Below are 18,789 nucleotides of genomic sequence, written 5' to 3'. Positions count from 1 at the left end.
GTACAGTGAATGCATGGTACTTCGAGAGGGGCAATCAAGCTTGACTGTTCACCGAGGAATACAATCAAATTTATGACCGATCTCAACCATAAGCTTTGGACAAAATCAAGCGGCTTGCTGGATGGGTTGACCTGAGTTCATTCATGCCTTGAGCCAAGTCCCATGTCAAAAGGTTATCTTGCTAGCCAGGCGTATAACACTGCTCTCTTCAGGTTTTTGCCCTTTCCTCTTCATCTCTATTCAGAGTGCAACTGAAAGCCACCAAGCAGTGGTTTTAGTCACCGTTTGTGTTTGTGTTTGTGTTTGTTTTTGCTGTGTGAAAATGATTTTGAAAAATTAGTTCTTTTTCGAAATTTAGTTAAAAATAAATTTAAAAAAATAGTAAAAAATATTATTTTAATATATTTTTAAATAAAATGTTTATAATTGACTGAAAATAAACAATTCTCAATAATATAAGCCCAGCCCATCTAATGGTCCTGGATTACTGATCAAGACAACACAAGAAACAAATCAATACAGGGAAGGAATCATTGGAAATCCTGCAAATATGACTGAAGCGTGCGGGTGAAGAATGCTTGGCAATTGGTAGGTACCCACTGATTATGGCCATATATATATATATATATAAAAGTTGTGTCAAGTAACATTTAATCCTAAAAACGAACACAATAATATTCAACCTTTAGTTTTTAATCTCAAATCAAACATAATTGAACAAGAAAATTACTATTGTAATATATCTTCTTTGTTGAGTTTATCTTTAAATCTTCCTTCAGAAAAAAAGTTATTTCCTTGTAATTTTCTTATAATCTTCCTCTTAACATATTAAATTATTAATTTTCTCACAAATTCAAATGCAACCAGTATAATTCTCTAATTGAAAGACGAAGTTATGAAAAATTGCAACTATCATTTTTTAACTAGAAGGGAGTATATTTCTCCTCCTCCTCCTCCTAACTTTATGAACACGCATAGCATTAGTTCTTGCTTCTTAGGGTTTCACAGTCTGCTGTTCATTACTTTTATAAAGTGACATGAAGTCTAAGCTAAACTCTCCAGTTAATGACTCTTATACTTCCATAAAATAATTCTTTTTGGGTTTTTAGATCTAGATTTTTTAGGCAACAAATTGTTTTTTTTTTAATATATTTGAGAATTTATAGTTTGATATTTTAAAGTTATGTATTTTAATTATTTAAGCAAAATATTTTTTTCTATAACTTCCTGGGGCTTTTCTCATAAAATAAAATTCTAGTATTTTAAGATTTTAAAAGATAATTTAGATGGTACATAAACAAGTGAACTTATTTGAAAAGAAAAAAAAAAAGGAGAAAATTCTATGATGAGTTTGCTGATAGACAGAATACCTTGTGTAATAAAACTTCCTAAATTGCATGTGAAAAGCGAACTTATGCCTACTTCTCCCCATCTTAGATCATAAAAAAAATATATTTAAACCCTATGCAACTTAGAATATGTTTGAGAATTGTGTTTTTAAAAAATTTAATTTTTTTTTATTAAAATTTAATATATTTTAAATTATTTTAATGTGCTGATGTAAAAATAAATTTTAAAAAATAAAAAAAATATTATTAATATATATTTTAACATAAAAAATTATTTAAAAACCAACCACAATCATTCTACTAAGCTAAATAGTCTCTTAGTCAATCTACTTGTCTCTCCAAAAACTAAAAAACAAGTTAATGATTTGAGGTTTGATGATATGAATGGGGCTGGAGACACGTGCAACTTGAAATCGGCAAGGAAGTTTCGGAAGCCTACTTAAATTCCAAACTTGCTCCTCCATCTGACCTCTCCTAAATCCTCATATTTCTTAGCACTTAGCAGCGTTTAAGGTTTTGATTGATACGTCTAGCTGCCGAGGACTACTGTAAGAAACATGTGCAGTAGCTCAGGTGAAGAAAAAAGACAGATGAACCATATTTGGTCGTCAGTACACATCAGACAACCAGAACAATAGAGACACAAAACTTTTCTCTATTATGTAGAAATAAGAACTCAATCCATGTATGAAGAAGAGAAGCATTTGATACATTTCATATAACATTATTTTGCACACATGATGGTATTTGGTAGCTCCTGCTTGCTTACATTTCTCGATTTCGTCGTTCATTTTTTCAGCTTTTACAAAAAACACATAAAACAAATGCCTTTATCATGCTCAACAAATCCCCAACACAATCAGAAAGCAGCCCATCCTGATGCAGTTGTCTTGGTTGATCCTGATGTTGTTGAAGGAAGATTTCTCTGCAGATGCAGAACAGCAAAGGAACTATATAACATATATGCATCTACTGACGAAGACAGTATACATTTAATTGAAGTGCTAAACAGAGATTGGATGCATTGTAGTATTTGCGTTCTCACATGCTCAGAAAGGGAAAAAACGACAAATGTAGTTAAGTAGAAGTAGATTTGCCTCATTTCATTTAAGAGTCCACCACAGAAAGGAACTTGTAATCAGTTTATTATTATGCCCTTACTATCCTGGCTACAGTTCAGAGCAGTTTATTCACATATCACATATCACAGTACCGATAATCAACAGGGGAACCATATCACAGTACCGAAAATTAGCCAGCGTAGCATTTCAAATACATAATGCAATCTTCAAGAACACAAACAGGATATTCGGAAAGCAGACATACCTCAAGCGGAGACAAATCTGATAAAGAATCAGTAGACCATCGAGTAGATTCCTTGGGTGATACTTTAAGACCAATTCCACCATGATTCCCTGCCGTCATTCGAGCAGCAGCTGGATCATTGGGTGGTGGTGGGAGCGGAGACCTTAGTTTCCCCACTCCAGTTGGTGGCGGCGCAATTGCTAAAGGTTTAGGCTTTCCAGTTGTTGAAACCCCTCCAGACAGCCCTGCAGCTGATAGCATTCCAGCTCCAGCGGATGGCTTGGGTTTCACATTGATTCTTATAGTCTCCCCTTCCTATAATCCAAAACTATGGATCTTTAATCCCTTAAAACAAACATAACAATTCAATAATCACCCCTAACTAACCTAACTAAAACACCACTAATCTACCAAAACCAAACCACAATCATCACAATTCAAGCATTATAGAAACATTAAGAATAAAAAGATCAACTTTTTTTTTGTTCATTACCTTTAATCTTTGATTAACGGCAGGATGAATATCAATATGAGCATCACTCTCACTCGTTTCGCCACTCTCTTTCTCATTTTCTCGTCTCACGTACTTCTCGTGATCCGATAACGCCACATTAAAATCAAACGCTTCATTTCTCTCTGCAAACCCTAGACCAACAAACGCGTGCTTACCTCCCCCGTCCTCGATTTTAAGTACGAAATACCGGGACGAGTCGAGGACTGTCTCTACCGAGTTCTCCCGCTGTCCAGGGTTAACGAAACAAGCAGCGAATAGATCGCCGGAGTTCGGATCTTCTAATCGGATCTCGCACCGGTCTTTGCAGGATACGACTCGAAGCCGGCCCGACCAGATCTTGTCGGATTGTAACCATTCTCCGCATTTGTAGCCGCCGGCAGTAGAACGAGGGGGAATTTTGTAAACGGAAACCTCGCGAACCACCAGGAGTGTGTGCTCGAACGACTCGTCGTCTTCCTCGAACGACATTTTTGATGTTGTTGTTTTGGTATTGACGGAGTTTTTTATATAGTTTTTAAGCGAAATGCTGAGAGATTTTAAGCTTTGAAAGGTTGCTAGACGTGGATTCGAAGCGTTATTACTGATTTGCCCTTTGTCTCCTTATTAATAGCTTTACGCGTTTTCTAAAAGCTTTGCCGGCCTGAGTGGATGAGCCCAATGGCCCAACGTATATGGGCCTGGTCCGTGACTTTATAAAATAAGGTCAGAAACCCTAGTTCCTCTCTGTTAACAATCATCTCTTTCGAAGCTAGGAGGCTGTTTCTAAACCCTTCCAGGAAGAGCCGAGAGAGGTATGGTCATGACGTGGGTTCTTTAGTTTTTACTCTTCAATGGGTTTTATTTTCTTGGGAAATTTTTGTTTCAAGTTTAAATTATGTTTTGTGGATTTTTGTAAAGCTGGACACGTTGTGATTTTGACTTTGTTGTTCAGGAGTTGCTACAATGTATCTTCAGTTTTATATAAACGATAATGGTGACAAAGTCTACACCACCAAGGTATGAAATTTTTAGTGGCTGAAATAGTGAAACAAGCAAGACTGAAGAGTTAGACTGGAAGTCTATATCTTTGGAGATTTTATGTATTTTTAAGGTTCACTTTTGTTGTATTGGAAAGTAATGGAACTTGGTGTTCGTTGTTTGAAGCATGCTGCTTGTGATACTGTTAGGTGAAATTTTGAGAAAATTTTCCTTTTTCTCCCCTTTTGTTGCCTAGTTAGTAATAGGGTGGCGGCTTGCGTTTCTGCCAATGCTGGCTTCCATTATGATGGATCTTTGCGAAAATCATGTGTAGACCTCTGAAGTTTCAGTCTTTATTTTCTCCTGTTGTTTCTTGTATTTTTTGTTGAGTTGCCTTTCCTTTTGTGCAGAAAGAATCACCATTGGGGTTGCCTACTGAATCTGCTCACCCAGGTAATAAATTTCATTAACATGCTATAATAAATTTGTGTCAATTTCACAAATGGATGTTTGTCTAGGTGGTGGTAGTCATTTGTTTTCATCCCTTGTTTCCTCATTTCTGCATATTCTAGGCATGGGTATTTCTTTCTTTCGTTCTATTTTTTTATTTAAAACAGTAGTACTCTCTGTTTTATGAATTCTTCATTTCAATAATGCCAGAAGTACCAACGAAAATGTAAATGTTATGTAACTGGAAGAAGCTCTCAGGGCTAATTGCTTTGTGTTATTCGATGTCATATTTTCAGATGTGCTGTTTTGGAAATCGTTTCCCAAATTCACATCTACTATTGTTTTTGCAAGTCAAATTATTTTTACAATGTCACAACTGGTTGTACTCCTGATAAAATTTCTTTAAAGGTTTGTGTTTGCATGTATCAAATGATTTTGGATTTGATCGATGCGTCTGGTTGAGTGGTGACTAGATAAATTGGTTCAAAGATGCATGCAGTGACTTTTCTTTATTGCCTCACGAATGTGAGGAACTGTTATGTCCTGCCTATATGGTTTATTCTAGAATTTTACTGACAAAAAGACTTTACATGTATTGAGCTTGATCATCACTTCTGGATAACCCTCTCCTATCGCTATTTAGTTAGTACATTCTATACAAATTTCACTTTTTATTGAGCTTTTCCATTTTCAAATTGCAGCCCGCTTCTCCCCCGATGACAAATACTCAAGGCAAAGATTTCTTTTGAAGAAGCGCTTTGGATTGTTGCCAACCCAACAGTCACCTCTGAAGTACTAAGATTATTGCGAGCATCTAGTTTTCCCTCGTGAAGTGTTTGAAGTTGGAGCTTTCCTTTGCGGATGCTGAAGGTTGCTCTAGCTTTCCATCTTTCTTTGGTTGCTGAATGTAGGTTATTTGCCACCCTATGGTAGCAGAAATGGATGTAGCCTCTATTCATAGATAGAAAAAAAGAAAAACGTCTAAATGGATCTTTTGTGAAACCATGAGGTGCTAACAATATTTCCTGGATTTGATCAACTTTTGCTGCTAAAAGACATGCTCGCCTTCCTATAGTTACACGCATGGATGGAAGCCTGGTGGTATGAACACCATTTTGTCTTCTAAGTTTTCACTATCTATAAACCTCTTTCATAATATTTCTCTTTCTCACCAAGGCAATGACGTGCTTTTTTTCTTATTAATGGGCTGTTTGTGTTTTCATTTGCCGTTGAAACTGCATGTGAACCGTGAATTTTAAAATTATATTTTTTTATTAAAAATAATTTTTTTATGATTTTCGATTATTTTAATATGTCGATGTTAAAAATAATTTTAAAAAAATAAAAAAAATTATTTTAATGTATTTTTAAGTAAAATATTTTTTAAAAATAAAAATTATTACTTGCTGTTGAAATTGGATGTTATGATTTTTTTAAAAAATAATTTATGTTTTTGAATTGTTTTAATATAATAATTTAAAAATAATTTTTAAAAATTAAAAAATATTATCTTAACAGACTAGATGTCCCATGGCCCCCTAAGCTTGTGTCAATGCCCCAGACTTCACCTTTTCAATGCATGGTGGGTTTTGTAGTGTATTAAAAACCGAATTTCGGGAGCAGCGGCAATTTGTTTTACTTCCTCCATGAGAAGTTGATTCAAGATTTATTTTGATATTCTACCGTAACAAGTTTTTTAATAATATTTATTATTTAAAAATATATTAAAATAATATTTTTTTAAAACATTAATTTAATTTTTTTAAAAAAATACTTTTAAAACTAATCGAAGAGGGTTTTTGGGAGTGTGATAGTAGTTGTTTTTCAAAGTGTTTTTCATTCTAAAACACATTAAAATAATATTTTTTATTTTTTAAAAATTATTTTTAATATCATCACATCTGATTTAAAAATATTAAAAATATATTAATTTAAAATAAAATAAAAATAAAATATTTTCAAAATTTTTCACAAACACTTTCTAACAACAGCGTTAAACACTGCATAGATACTGGTAGAAATACAATATCAAATGCTCACCCAACCAAGTTATTCACTGGTTACATGATTTGAATTGAATTGGTTTAATAATTATTATTCACTTGTTACGTGATTTGATCGATAAATATGTGATATTGATTAATGATTTAAAATATTAACTGAGTTGGTTTTATGATGTTTGAGATTATAATATAAAATAAATTTTAAAATTTTTTTACTTAAAAATATATTAAAATTATTATTTTTTATTTTTAATATCAACAAATCAAAATTATAAAAAAACATTAGAAAAACATTACCTTAATCCTTTTTAATCCAAAAATACTTTGAGTAGCCCTAGCAGTCCCACGCCTCTTTCTTTGGGCCTTCTCCGAAAAATTATCTCGATCTCTTTTTTTCTCTCCTAGGCTTTGCACTGGGCTACATTCAGGTTAATTGAATACCCAAAACGCCCGAAGGCCACCCACCAATGGTGACTCATCTTGCCACACAACGCCCTCTGATTGGACGAGATAGGCAGGTGGCAACACTTGATACGCCACATCTACTCAACCCTGTGTACATAACGGGTATTCATGAGATATTCATGGGCACTTTCGGAACCAAGTGAAAACAAAGGTCTCTAGTCCCGAGTGAGAGAGTCCAGGCTCGAAGAGAGGAGAGAAGAGAGGGCGGTGACTTTTACAGTCCACGCACCCGCAGACTCAAACCGCTTAAGATTTTTATACACAGACGCGAGTGTCAATGTCTCTGTAACACAATTTATTTCTTTTATAAGCAGCCTTCGTTTAATTTTTATTGCACAAAAATGGCAAGAAATCTTGGAGGATTTCTGGTTCTGATCGCTGCGGCATTGATCTACTCATCCGCCCTCGCTTCTTATATCTTTCAACCGATCTCCGATTTACACCGATCTGCTGCTTTAGAGCTCTTCAATCCTCTCGGTGGATCTTTTCCCAGGTTTTCAAAAACCCCTTTAATCCTCTCAATTTCTTATTTTGTTCATTAATTAGAGGAACAGGATTTGATTTTCATGAGATATCAAAATTTTACTAATTACTGAATTTAAGCTTTCCTTTGTTCATTTGCTATATGAGATCTGGTTAGTCTATAGAACTGAAATTGGTTGTTACGCCTGTTTGGATGATGAGAGAATGGTAAAAGTTGTCTCTTGTGGTAATCCTTGTTGGTGTTTGCACTTGCCTGTGTTCGTTTACATTTTCGTGTCGGCCTAAGCAAGAAAGAGTGATCTGACTAGATGTTGTGTGTGCTGCCAGCGTAGAAGAAACATACGAGGAACTTAGAACGTTTGAGGTTCTTGGAATTGATAAAAGGTCTGATATCAGCACAGCTGCTTGCCAGTCTGTATCGGAAATCCTTGGGTCGTCTTCTTCTACTTTGAAGGATTTATTCTACGCCTTAAAAGTCAACGGAATATTAAAGTGTGACATCAAAGAGGATGTTTTTGAGGTATCGTTTTGTTCTGTGCTGTTTTTTTTATTTCAAAGGTATTAACTTTATGTGACAACTTGCTAACAATGTGTGATGATGGGTTAATTTCTCTCTTAAAGGGTGTTGCTTCAAGGCTACAAGCTGCTGTCAGTGGTGCAAGTGCTTTGCTTGATTTCTACTATTCTGTGGGAGGTTTAGCTCTTATCAAGGTAATTAATATATATAAACACCTTTAGATGTTATGGGTTTCGAGCTTGATTCTCATTTTTTATGCATTTGCTAATTTGGGAATTATTCTTTTCTTTCTACAATGCAAGGGAGAGGTAATTAGTGATAAGTTTTAGGTTGAAACTTTTGTAAGCAGATTTTGTCTGAAATCATGAAATTTCAGCAGTGTTAATTGCTAGGTATTTATTTACTCAACTTCCTGATAGAGAATACGATTTTCAAGCTGTTGTCATGTAGCATAAGCCTTGCCAGTTTTTTACTAAACCTTGAAGCTGATATTTTTCTCAATGCAGGGTCAAACTACCAAAGATGATCTTTATCTTGCTGATGCTGAAGGAGTTTTTCAGTCCATCAAGGTTTATTATTGCTTGGAGTTATTGTTAGAGTGAAGATTTGAACTTGACAGTGGACTGTTGTATGAGTGTGAAAAAAATAACTCATTAGTGGACCACCCTTGCCAGGAACTCTCCCACATTGAGCAGGGCCCTTTTGGGACTAGTTGCTGATGTGGTCAGAGTTGGTGGGTGTGTAGGTCCAGCACTGGTCTGCTTAGAAGTTTATTTCACAATGTTTTGGTTGGCTTTTGGTTTGAATTTTCTTTTCCTACTTCAAATACAATTTTCGGCACGTGTAATGGTTGACTTGCTAATTATTGGCAGGCTCTGAGCCAGAGTGATGGAAGATGGCGCTATAATTCTAATAATCCCGAGTCTAGTACCCTTGCTGCTGGTATGTTCTATAAGTGTTTTGTACACCACAATGACTTTTCTAGCGCCCGCGCCTTGTCATATATATTCTATGCTTTTCTTGCAAGGGGATATGCAATTATCACATTAACACTTGGAAACCACATAAATACTTGCTCCAGTTTTATTTTTATAATTATCTAAGCATAAATTTGTGGACATAACTAAGGATATGTGCTTAGAAATAGTAATGGGCAAGGAGTTCGGAACATCCTGAAAATGGGAAGGAAATAATTGAATGGAGAGTGTATCATATTTTACATTAAATGCGTAAATTGTGCTGTATTGCTGAAATTAGCACTCTAAGCCATGCTAATTCTTCCACCTACATTGGCTTATATCCATTTGCTTGATCATGTTTCTTTTCAGGTCTAGCACTTGAAGCACTTGCTGGTATTGTCTCATTATCATCTTCCAAGATAGATCAATCTCTGGTAATTTGGAAGTTTTGCTGACTTTGCCCCAATAGAACTTTTAGTTTTTTCTTGATCCAGAAATTATCACCAATGTTTCTCTTATATTTAGAATAAGGACACTTCCTGTTTATTTCATTATCAGCATCAAACATGTTGGTATCTGGTGATTTTATGTTACTCCATAATTAGTGATTGTAGGTGAAATAGGTTATATGATTGTTTTTTTCTTAAAGCATATGCTTATTGGTGATTTTTAGTCTACATTCTTTTTCTGAGCCGTATTTTTCCTATTTATTTTATTTTTCAAGTTTGTGCGTGGTCTATATTAGTTTGTTTATTGCTAGTGCTTCAGGTTATGTAGCAGATTTATGTCTGCAATAGATCCTGCATTTTGAAAATGCACCCATAGCTTAGCCTATCCAGATTTTGATATAGCATTTCCTTTTAGAAACATAGCTACAATTTCCCATTGCATAGAACTTTCTTTTATGCTATGGAATCTACTTTTCCCTTGTTGGCTTATCTAACTGTATAAACTTATATTAACAATTTTCTGGTTATGATGAGGGGGTTTTTGTTTCTATTGTATAATATATGGTATCTTCCAATATACTTGTTGCTGCTGTCTTGTGGTGTTCATTGTAATATGTTGTTTCTTACATTTGCTTACCATGGGCAGATCAGAACAACTAAAAATGATATATTGAAGCTGTTTGACAGCATTGAGAAGTATGGTATGCATCTCTCTCTCTCTCTCTGGTACATTATAATTTTTTGGTGCTTATGCACCGAAACAATTTCTTAGTATGGTGGCAATTGTGTTTATCTTGCTTATGCCAGAACTTTTAATTCTACTGATATGAAGTTGTCAAGAAACAGTTTGGTAATCTATCATGTCTTAGAGTTAATTTGGCAAAAATTAAATCCTTTCAAACATGAAAACTTCACCAGCTTTACATGTAGGCCATGCTCCATTCACCTAGCTGCCATCTGCTATTTTATGCTATTCCAGAACTTACTTAGTTAGCTGCAACTCTTTATTGTAGATGATGGGGCCTTTTACTTTGATGAGAAGCTGGTTGGTGCACATGAACATCAAGGTGCTCTCTCAACTACATCCTCTGTTGTTAGAGGACTGACAGCATTTGCAGCTGTGACTTCAGGAAGCTTGAATGTGAGTTAGGTTTGTTGGTGTTGCTGGTCTTTGTACCAGTAATTCTCTATCACAAAAAGAGTTTAATGCTCTTTTCTTTGCTTGCTTTATTCTTTTTTGATTTTCAGCTTCCAAGTGGCAAAATATTGGGTTTGGCAAAATTTTTCCTCGCCATTGGAATTCCAGGTGATGCCAAAGACTTGTTCAACCAAGTAGATTCCCTGGCTTTCCTAGAGAGCAATACGTGAGTGTGTTCTTTACTTAGTTCACTATGATTATCTTTTTTCATTTTATATTTATGTTATGTAAAACTCATTTTGATAGTTGTTTTCCTGATATAAAGAACTTTTTAATATGTGATTGGTCTTTTAAAAGAAAACAAATTTCCAGTGACAGCAGCTCCAGAAAAAAGAAGATTTTATGGAATAATCCTTTTTCATTAGTGTATTTTTCAAAATGAGAGCATCAGTTTGGTGCTCGAAGAAAATGTGCTGTTTTCATGAAAAACTTTTAAAGTTTGTTTCATTAGCTGCTGGCTGTCTTTTGCAGCTAGGAGCAGAAGTTTGTCCTTAAAGAAAAAATTTAAGGCACTTTTATATACTTGAACATTGTGGTTATTTTGCTGTGTTTGGGTGCTACTGTTCCTCAGTTTTATATGTTTTCCTTGTTCTCTTTTGGTTGAGAAAAGCAACAAGTAGGATAACTGATGAGGCTAAATGGTTTAATATTAAGTGCTGAATTTACTGAAGAAGTTTGCAAGTAACTTCCTTATTGTTTTTTTTCTTCTAATTATTACAGTTTTGGTTTCTGGTCCAGGGTTTCCATTCCACTGATTCTATCGCTTCCGGCTACAGTGCTTTCATTGACTAAGAAGGATGCACTTAAGGTGTGTTGCTGTGTGCATGATAAGTATTTTTTTTTGTGTTTGTGTCTATATGTGCGCTCGTGTGCATGCAAGTTGTTAAACTTTTTTGGTTATCTCATATTTGCTTGATCACATATTACTTCCTTCATCTTGTTTCTTACTGTATTCTGGCTATTTTGGGAATAAGCTAAAATTGTTAATGATATTATTCTCATCCTATACATTTCCTGGGATTTGCATGATTGCGAAGTTTCTGCACACCTTGAACCTTTTCCTTTTACGCAATTTTATTTAAATTGACTTTCCATGTAAATCTAACCAGGTTAAGGTGAATACTGTGCTTGGTTCAAATGCACCTCCGTTGACAGTGAATCTTCTACGAGTTTTCAGATCTGGTTCAAAGGATACTTTGTTAACTGAGAGTCAGGTAAAACCTTTTTCTGCATTTTTTTACCTTGTTGAGTGCATTTCGATTCTTTTGTCTACCTTTTGGGTATTGTAGCCTGCCCAGTCAATTTGGTGATTTTCTGGATGACCAATATTAATTGTGTGATATAGGAACTCAAGTTTGACCCTGCAAACGCTGTCTATACCTTGGATGCTTTGCCAAAGAGTGTTGATGTTGGAAAATACACTTTTGTTTTTGAGGTATCCTTGTTTTCTTTGATGCATAAATGCTGCCTTTCATCTTTCTTTACATCCATATATGACAAGCCCAAATTCTTGCAGACGGTGCTTCATGATTCAGACCACAAAAACTTATATGCCACTGGAGGCCAAACTCGGATTCCAATATTTGTGACTGGAATTATCGAAGTTGACACTGCAGAAATTGCAGTGCTTGATAGTGATCTTGGGAGCATAGAAACCAAGAAGAAGTATGTTTTTAACATTTCCCAGTTCCAAAACTGGGTGTTTATTAACTGATGCCATGTTGGATGCTTGTCATTGTGACCATTTTTGGGATGTGTTTAAATTTTTATTTACAATACTCAGCTCTGCTTTACCGAGTTTGAACTTTATGACTTTAGTTTGAGTATGATTCTAGTCATGGATCCATGCAGGATAGATTTAGCTGCCATGTTGGATGCTTGTCATTGTGACCATTTTTGGGATGTGTTTAAATTTTTATTTTCAATACTCAGCTCTGCTTTACCGAGTTTGAACTTTATGACTTTAGTTTGAGTATGATTCTAGTCATGGATCCATGCAGGATAGATTTAGCTGGAGATAATACTGTATCATTATCTGCAAACCACCTTCAGAAGCTGCGCCTCTCTTTCCAGTTGTCTACTCCTCTTGGCCATGCATTTAAGCCACATCAGGTTTGTAATTCTGCCTGTCTTCCTCTAGAATTGTTATATCTGTGATTCAGTTATTCAGAGTTTTTTGGCTACCAGGCAATTCTAAAATTGACGCATGAGACTAAGGTCGAGCATATCTTTTTGATGGGGAGCTCTGGAAAAGAGTTTGAGATTATTCTGGTAAGTTCCTTCTGCAATGTTTTGCTCCCCCTTGTTCCTCACTCATGGATGGGTTTTTTGCGACTTTATAGTTAAGAACAAAATCTATCAAATATGCCCAAATGTTGACTTTTGGATTTATCATTGAATTCAAATTTGGCTGGGTTGACTATTGTCAACAATCAATTAACTTGGTTCTTAGCAATTCATTTTCCATCTTAAATTTGTGCATTGCGGACCAATTTTCCTCTTACCTGAAATGAAGTTAATTTTGTTATCACATGGTAATTATAGACTGAATAAAGTAAGATTTATGAATCAGGACTTGAATACTCGTCCAGAGACATTGCACGCTATTGAATATCTACTAGAAATAAAACTGAATATTTTTTCAATGAAATTACTGTTCAATATTTGCTTAACTATCATGTATTGTTTTAAGGTGCACCATGAAAATGGCTCTTTATGTTATGTCAAATGAATAAACCTCCAGCTGAAGTAGTTTGAGTGGCAGTCAGTTTAAGCCTCTCTTGCTGGACATTATAATGTTTATGCACATGGCAATATTTGTTACTACCTTTTCAAATGCTCCTGCTGTGCATCACTGCTGATTGCTTGGAAACAGACTCACTAGAACATATCATTCAACCACCCATATTCTGTTTCTTCTGAACTTTTGTTATTTTCCTCATATTTGGCAATGTCTTGCAGGATTTCCTTGGACTAGTTGAGAAATTTTTCTATTTATCAGGGAGATATAATGTTCAACTCACTGTGGGTGATGCTGTTATGGTAGGTTTGATTTTGCTTTCAAAGGTTTTAATTTTTGTATGGGTTATACAACATGAGCATGATACAATTTGTTTTGCTTGTCTTTTTCAGGAGAACTCTTTCTTAAAGGCTGTTGGTCACATTGACCTGGATCTACCCGAAGCACCTGAGAAGGCACCACAGCCTCCAGCACAGCCTCTTGATCCAAACTTGATATATGGTCCTAAAGCAGAGATAGCTCACATCTTCAGGGTTCCTGAAAAGCTTCCACCTAAGGAGCTTTCTCTTACTTTCTTGGGTCTTACGCTTTTGCCATTTCTTGGATTCTTACTTGGGGTGAGTATTATATTATATATCTGTCAGAAATTCTGAAAACTTGAGCATTAACATTATTTCTCTCTTTTGAGGTCAATGATGTCTGGAATTGATTGAAATTGAACCTTCCTAGTTAGCATTATAATTCATTGGCTCTTTCTAAATTGTCTCGCCTTTGGATGCCCCATATAGTACTTCTAGTATTATCAAGGTTTGTCTATGGATTTGAATGCTAATGTTGGAAAGATCTTTTGATCTGTGTTAATGTAGACACTGCTAGCGTACATGTGTTTGATTGAAGTTTCTGGTTGAAATTGTTTAGTTGAACTTGTTGGGGTAAAATCTTATTGGTGGAACTTGCCAAGTGACCTCAGGAGTTTAGACTACCCCTTTCTATTTATTAGGACAGGAAGTGGTATTGCACATTGCATTAATCGACATAGTCAGGATTTCAAGTGCTCTATGTCATTCTTTCTGCCTAGTTTTCTCGTGTCATCGTCTCTTCTCTATAAATGGGGACAACATAGGGAATGGGAATGAGTGGCATATGTTAACATGCCTTTTCCTTTTGACAGCTATTGCGTTTAGGGGTGAACTTGAAGAACTTCCCTTCCTCATCTGTTCCCGCCATGTTCGCTGCCCTCTTCCATCTTGGCATAGCAGCAGTTTTGTTGCTCTACGTGCTTTTCTGGCTGAAGGTCAGTTTCCCACTTCGTTCTTTTTGTTCACCTCTATTTGATAAATTTGTGATTCCTGCAAGATTTCCAGGGCTTGTATTCACCCATGTTTGATATGCAGCTTTCGATTGTTTGCTAGGATATTAGTGAAATCATGCTCTTTTATTTTGCTTCTATTCAATGAGAAAATTTGGATTGCTAGGGTATTTGTGGTGTTAAGAGGAATTTACCCTTCTTTTTTTCTTTTTTTAATTTGAGCAGTTGGATCTATTCACAACACTGAAAGCACTTGGTTTCTTGGGAGCTTTCCTGATGTTTGTTGGACACAGAATCCTCTCTCACCTGGCCTCATCATCATCCAAGTTGAAATCTGCCTGAGTAGGAGAGAATTTTCTGTTTCAAAACAGTTAGACATTGACCCAATTTTGTAGGGGAAGTAAACTATTGAGTATGTTATACCTGTTAAGACTTTGGGCATGCAATGAAATAGGGTTTATCTATGTTTTGGGTTTTTCTCCTTTCACTGCTTGAACCACACCTCACTGTCTTTCCCTTGGTGGTCCGTCAGCTGGTTTGTTAACGGCGTTTACTTAGTTCAGCCATGATGAATATTTCCAAGATAAAAGATTTGCCTTTTTCAGAGTTTCCCAAGTGGATGAATAAAATCCCTTTGTTTAGATTCTGGTAATATAATCCTTTATTTCAGTTAAAACGACCACCTGTGGTCATGTACGTTGTCACAATTCCATCTGATATTTTTGTGGTGATTTTCATTGATAGTTATAAGAGCTAATAAGTAGGGATTTACTTGGTTCAAGCCTGGGTTGTGGTTGTATTGCGGGTTTGGTGGGTTTAGTGGATTAAGACGGTGTTCGGGAATGTGGTAGATGTTATTTTTTAAAATGTTTTTTTTTTAAATAATATGTTTTTTTATTTTTAAAAAATTATTTTTAATATTAACGTGTTAAAATGATATGAAAATATTAAAAAATATTAATTTAAAGTAAAGAAAAAAACTAAAAAAATTTCGTTTTTTTTTACAATGTTTTTAAAATGGGAAAGCAAATAAGTTTTAAGATTAACGAGTCATGATTAAAAAAAAAAAAAGACTGAAATGATATCAATTTAAAAATAAAATGCAGGTTATTAGATTGACTTATTAAACCTCTATTAGGTTGATATATTGTGCTAAATGAAAGTTGTACGAGAAGCTTGTTAAATAATAAATATAGTGTTTTTAAAAATATTTTTACTTGAAAATAATTAAAATAATATATATTTATTTGATATTATCACATTAAAATTATGAGAAAACATTAAAAAAAAGTATTAATTTGATATTTTTTAAGTTAAATGTATTTTTAAAACTCATTTAATAACAGTTTTAAATGCAAAAATAAACTGTGATGTCAAGCCCCTTCCCCAGTTTACAAGATATTTAAAAAACCATGGCCTGTATACGAGACCAAATTTTCATGGCTGAAAAGGATGAGTTCAGTAACAGCCTGCTTCCTCTAAGGAGATTCGTGTAGGGTGCTGTTTCCTTATTTCCTATTCTAGTTTTGTCAGTAGCGTTAAGAAGAAGAAGAAGAAGAAGGAGAACTACTGTTTTGAGCTGACAACAACATGCGAAGCACCGGAAGAGTTTTACAGATTGAGGTTTCAGAGCCTATGATGTTTGTAAGACAAGAAGTTCTCGTGCATGAGGTTGCATCGCAGCTTCTCCTACGCCATTTCTTCTTCTTCTTCTTCTTCTTTAAAGAACAGGGTGTATCAGCAGAAGAGGAAAATAAAATTATTCCCATCATAACAAATAGGTGAAAAAATTGAAAAAAAATTGGAATTGATTCTTTGCAACATGATGAGACCTTCAAAGATGGATTTTCCTTTAGGAACCTCTATATATATTCTTAGAGTAGACACTCCCACTGCTTTGTTTAATTCCTGATAGGCCGTATCAAGAGAGCAATTTCTTGAGCTTTTACCAAAATCCACATATTCGGTCTCTCTGTTCACATAGTTTTACCCCAAAAGCAGACAGTCTATTCAGGATTTCAGATATAACCTCGTTAATAACATTTCCAACGTACCAGTTGTGCACAGTGGTAGATATAATAATCCATTAATCTTAGTCCTCCCACAACTCCACTCATCTTTTTTATTGAGTTTAATAATTTTTTTTATTAAATTTTTTATTTAATTATATAATAAAAATAAATACTCATAAAATTAAATACCAATCTAAAAATAGACATTTAATTGAGAAAATTATCCCTATAGAAAGCAAACAAAAATTCATAATACAGTCTATTTCCTAACCAATTCAATATTAAAAAATAAAATCGAAAAAGAATAATTTAAAAGCAATTAAAAGATAAAAAAAAAGCATATCATATCGGTAGGTAAACTCGTCAAACCTATGAATCGGGTAAGTCAGGTCAATATGTCATACTTGTGAATTGGGTTACGGACTCTATTGAGATTATAATTTGTTTTTTTTTTCAAAACTAATTTTTTATTTAACTATATGATAACAAAAATAGATGATTACAAAATCAAACACCAACTCAATGCCAAGATTTTTTTTAGATCGTGAATACCTCATAAAAGACAAAACGAAACTAATTATGTAACTAAATTTCTAATTAACTCAGTATCTAAGGATGAAATGAAAATGACTAATTAAAAAAAGAGTTAAACTTGTCAGACCCCACAAACCAAGTCAATCAACCAAACATGTGAATAGATCCATGGACTATATAAAATTTAATAACATATTTTTTTTAACTATATAATAAAAAATAGATGATAAAAAAATCAAGTTTAATTAAAAAAAAAGACACCCCACCAAACTCGTAAACTAGGACAACCCAGGTTATCATGTCAAACCCGCAAAATCATGTTAACCTTACAGAAAAGTAAAATAAATAAAAAACAAATTATGGAGTCAAATTCTCTACTACTTCAATATTAAAAGATAAAATCAACAAAAAAAATCATAATAAAAATCATAATAAAATTCAAAAACAAAAACAAAAGAAAAGAAAGTAAATCATTGTGGATTACTATTGTCATTTATAGTGCAGTGCGTGTGGGTAAAATATGATTTCTTCACATCCTTTAATTTTTGTTACTTTATAAAATTTAATAACATGACTTTTCTCTAAAACTTTTTTTTTTAATTATATGAGAAAAAAATAGACTAAAAAAAAGTTAAGAAGTTAAGTTCAATTCGTAAACAACGTTAACCTCATATAAAGTCAAAATTAAAAGAAGCAAATTATGAAACTAAATTCTCAACAATCTTAATTTTAAAAAATAAAATCGACAAAAGCAAATTTGAAAAAAAAAATCATAATAAAAATTCAAAAAACAAAATACTTTGGATTACTATTGTAATCCATAGTGCAATAGGTGTTGGGTGAATAATAGTTTCCTCATACCCTTTAAATACCCTTTAATGTTTGTTATTTGATAAAATTTAATAACATGATTTTTCTCTAAAACTATTTTTTTATTATATATAAAAAATAGACTATAAAAAAAACAAGTTCAATTAAAAAACAAGAGAATGAAAAAAAAAGACTCCACCAAATCCATAAACTATGACACTTGAGATAACTTGAATTACCTTGACAAACCCGTAAATCACGTTAACCTTATAGAATGATAAAATAAAATAAAAAATTAACAAAAATAATTTAGAAAAATATCATAACAAAACAAAATTCAAAAAAAAAAAAAAAAAAGGAGACATGTAGCGTGAGGAAAGCTATTGTGATTTCCCCCCACATGCTTTAGTTATTGCTATAATTATAATATCAAAAGTAAAGCACCGACAAGCAGGCAAGTTGCAAGTTGCAAGTTGCCTTGCAAGTTGCCAGCTATAACGTGATTCATTAAGCATTGAAAGAGATTGACTAAAAAGACCCACATCACTAAAATCCGACCACTTGAAAACTTGTGTCTTTAATTATTGCAACCACAGCATCAAACCCAGATTAAAAAAAATAATTAATAATAATAATAATAATAAACGAAAGGAAAGGAAAGCTGCAAACCTTATGACTGATCCATTCCATGCATAATTGTATACTAACAAAAGCAGTACAGATATGAAAATGGCG

The 18,789-nt window shown here is 33.9% G+C and overlaps 3 protein-coding genes across 3 annotated transcripts; 2 read left to right on the top strand and 1 right to left on the bottom strand.

The window, feature by feature from the left end:
- Positions 1–1,986: 1,986 nt before the first annotated feature.
- Positions 1,987–3,709, bottom strand: LOC7454356 (uncharacterized protein At1g03900). Its single transcript, XM_006383644.3, has 3 exons — positions 3,148–3,709; positions 2,676–2,969; positions 1,987–2,274 (listed from the first exon to the last, which is right to left on the bottom strand). The coding sequence occupies exons 1-3, from the start codon at positions 3,634–3,636 to the stop codon at positions 2,209–2,211; spliced, it is 849 nt and encodes a 282-aa protein (XP_006383706.1). The 5' UTR covers positions 3,637–3,709; the 3' UTR covers positions 1,987–2,208.
- A 94-nt stretch (positions 3,710–3,803) lies between these two features.
- Positions 3,804–5,733, top strand: LOC18099671 (H/ACA ribonucleoprotein complex subunit 3-like protein). Its single transcript, XM_024601953.2, has 4 exons — positions 3,804–3,959; positions 4,100–4,164; positions 4,536–4,578; positions 5,277–5,733. Exons 2-4 carry the CDS (start codon positions 4,111–4,113, stop codon positions 5,372–5,374), a joined length of 195 nt encoding a protein of 64 aa, XP_024457721.1. The 5' UTR covers positions 3,804–3,959; positions 4,100–4,110; the 3' UTR covers positions 5,375–5,733.
- Positions 5,734–7,177: 1,444 nt separating this feature from the next.
- Positions 7,178–15,339, top strand: LOC7476927 (dolichyl-diphosphooligosaccharide--protein glycosyltransferase subunit 2). Its single transcript, XM_002307618.4, has 19 exons — positions 7,178–7,536; positions 7,854–8,046; positions 8,148–8,237; positions 8,550–8,612; positions 8,916–8,985; positions 9,372–9,436; positions 10,098–10,152; positions 10,465–10,592; positions 10,700–10,815; positions 11,388–11,457; positions 11,759–11,863; positions 11,995–12,084; positions 12,166–12,314; positions 12,650–12,761; positions 12,837–12,920; positions 13,611–13,691; positions 13,782–14,006; positions 14,561–14,683; positions 14,924–15,339. Exons 1-19 carry the CDS (start codon positions 7,385–7,387, stop codon positions 15,038–15,040), a joined length of 2,088 nt encoding a protein of 695 aa, XP_002307654.1. The 5' UTR covers positions 7,178–7,384; the 3' UTR covers positions 15,041–15,339.
- The last annotated feature ends 3,450 nt before the right edge of the window (positions 15,340–18,789 follow it).

The sequence above is a fragment of the Populus trichocarpa genome, chromosome 5 (genome assembly GCF_000002775.5).
Source record: "Populus trichocarpa isolate Nisqually-1 chromosome 5, P.trichocarpa_v4.1, whole genome shotgun sequence".
Lineage (NCBI taxonomy): Eukaryota > Viridiplantae > Streptophyta > Magnoliopsida > Malpighiales > Salicaceae > Populus > Populus trichocarpa.
The sequence above is the reverse complement of the archived record's forward strand: the minus strand, read 5'-3'. Positions and strand labels throughout refer to the sequence as shown.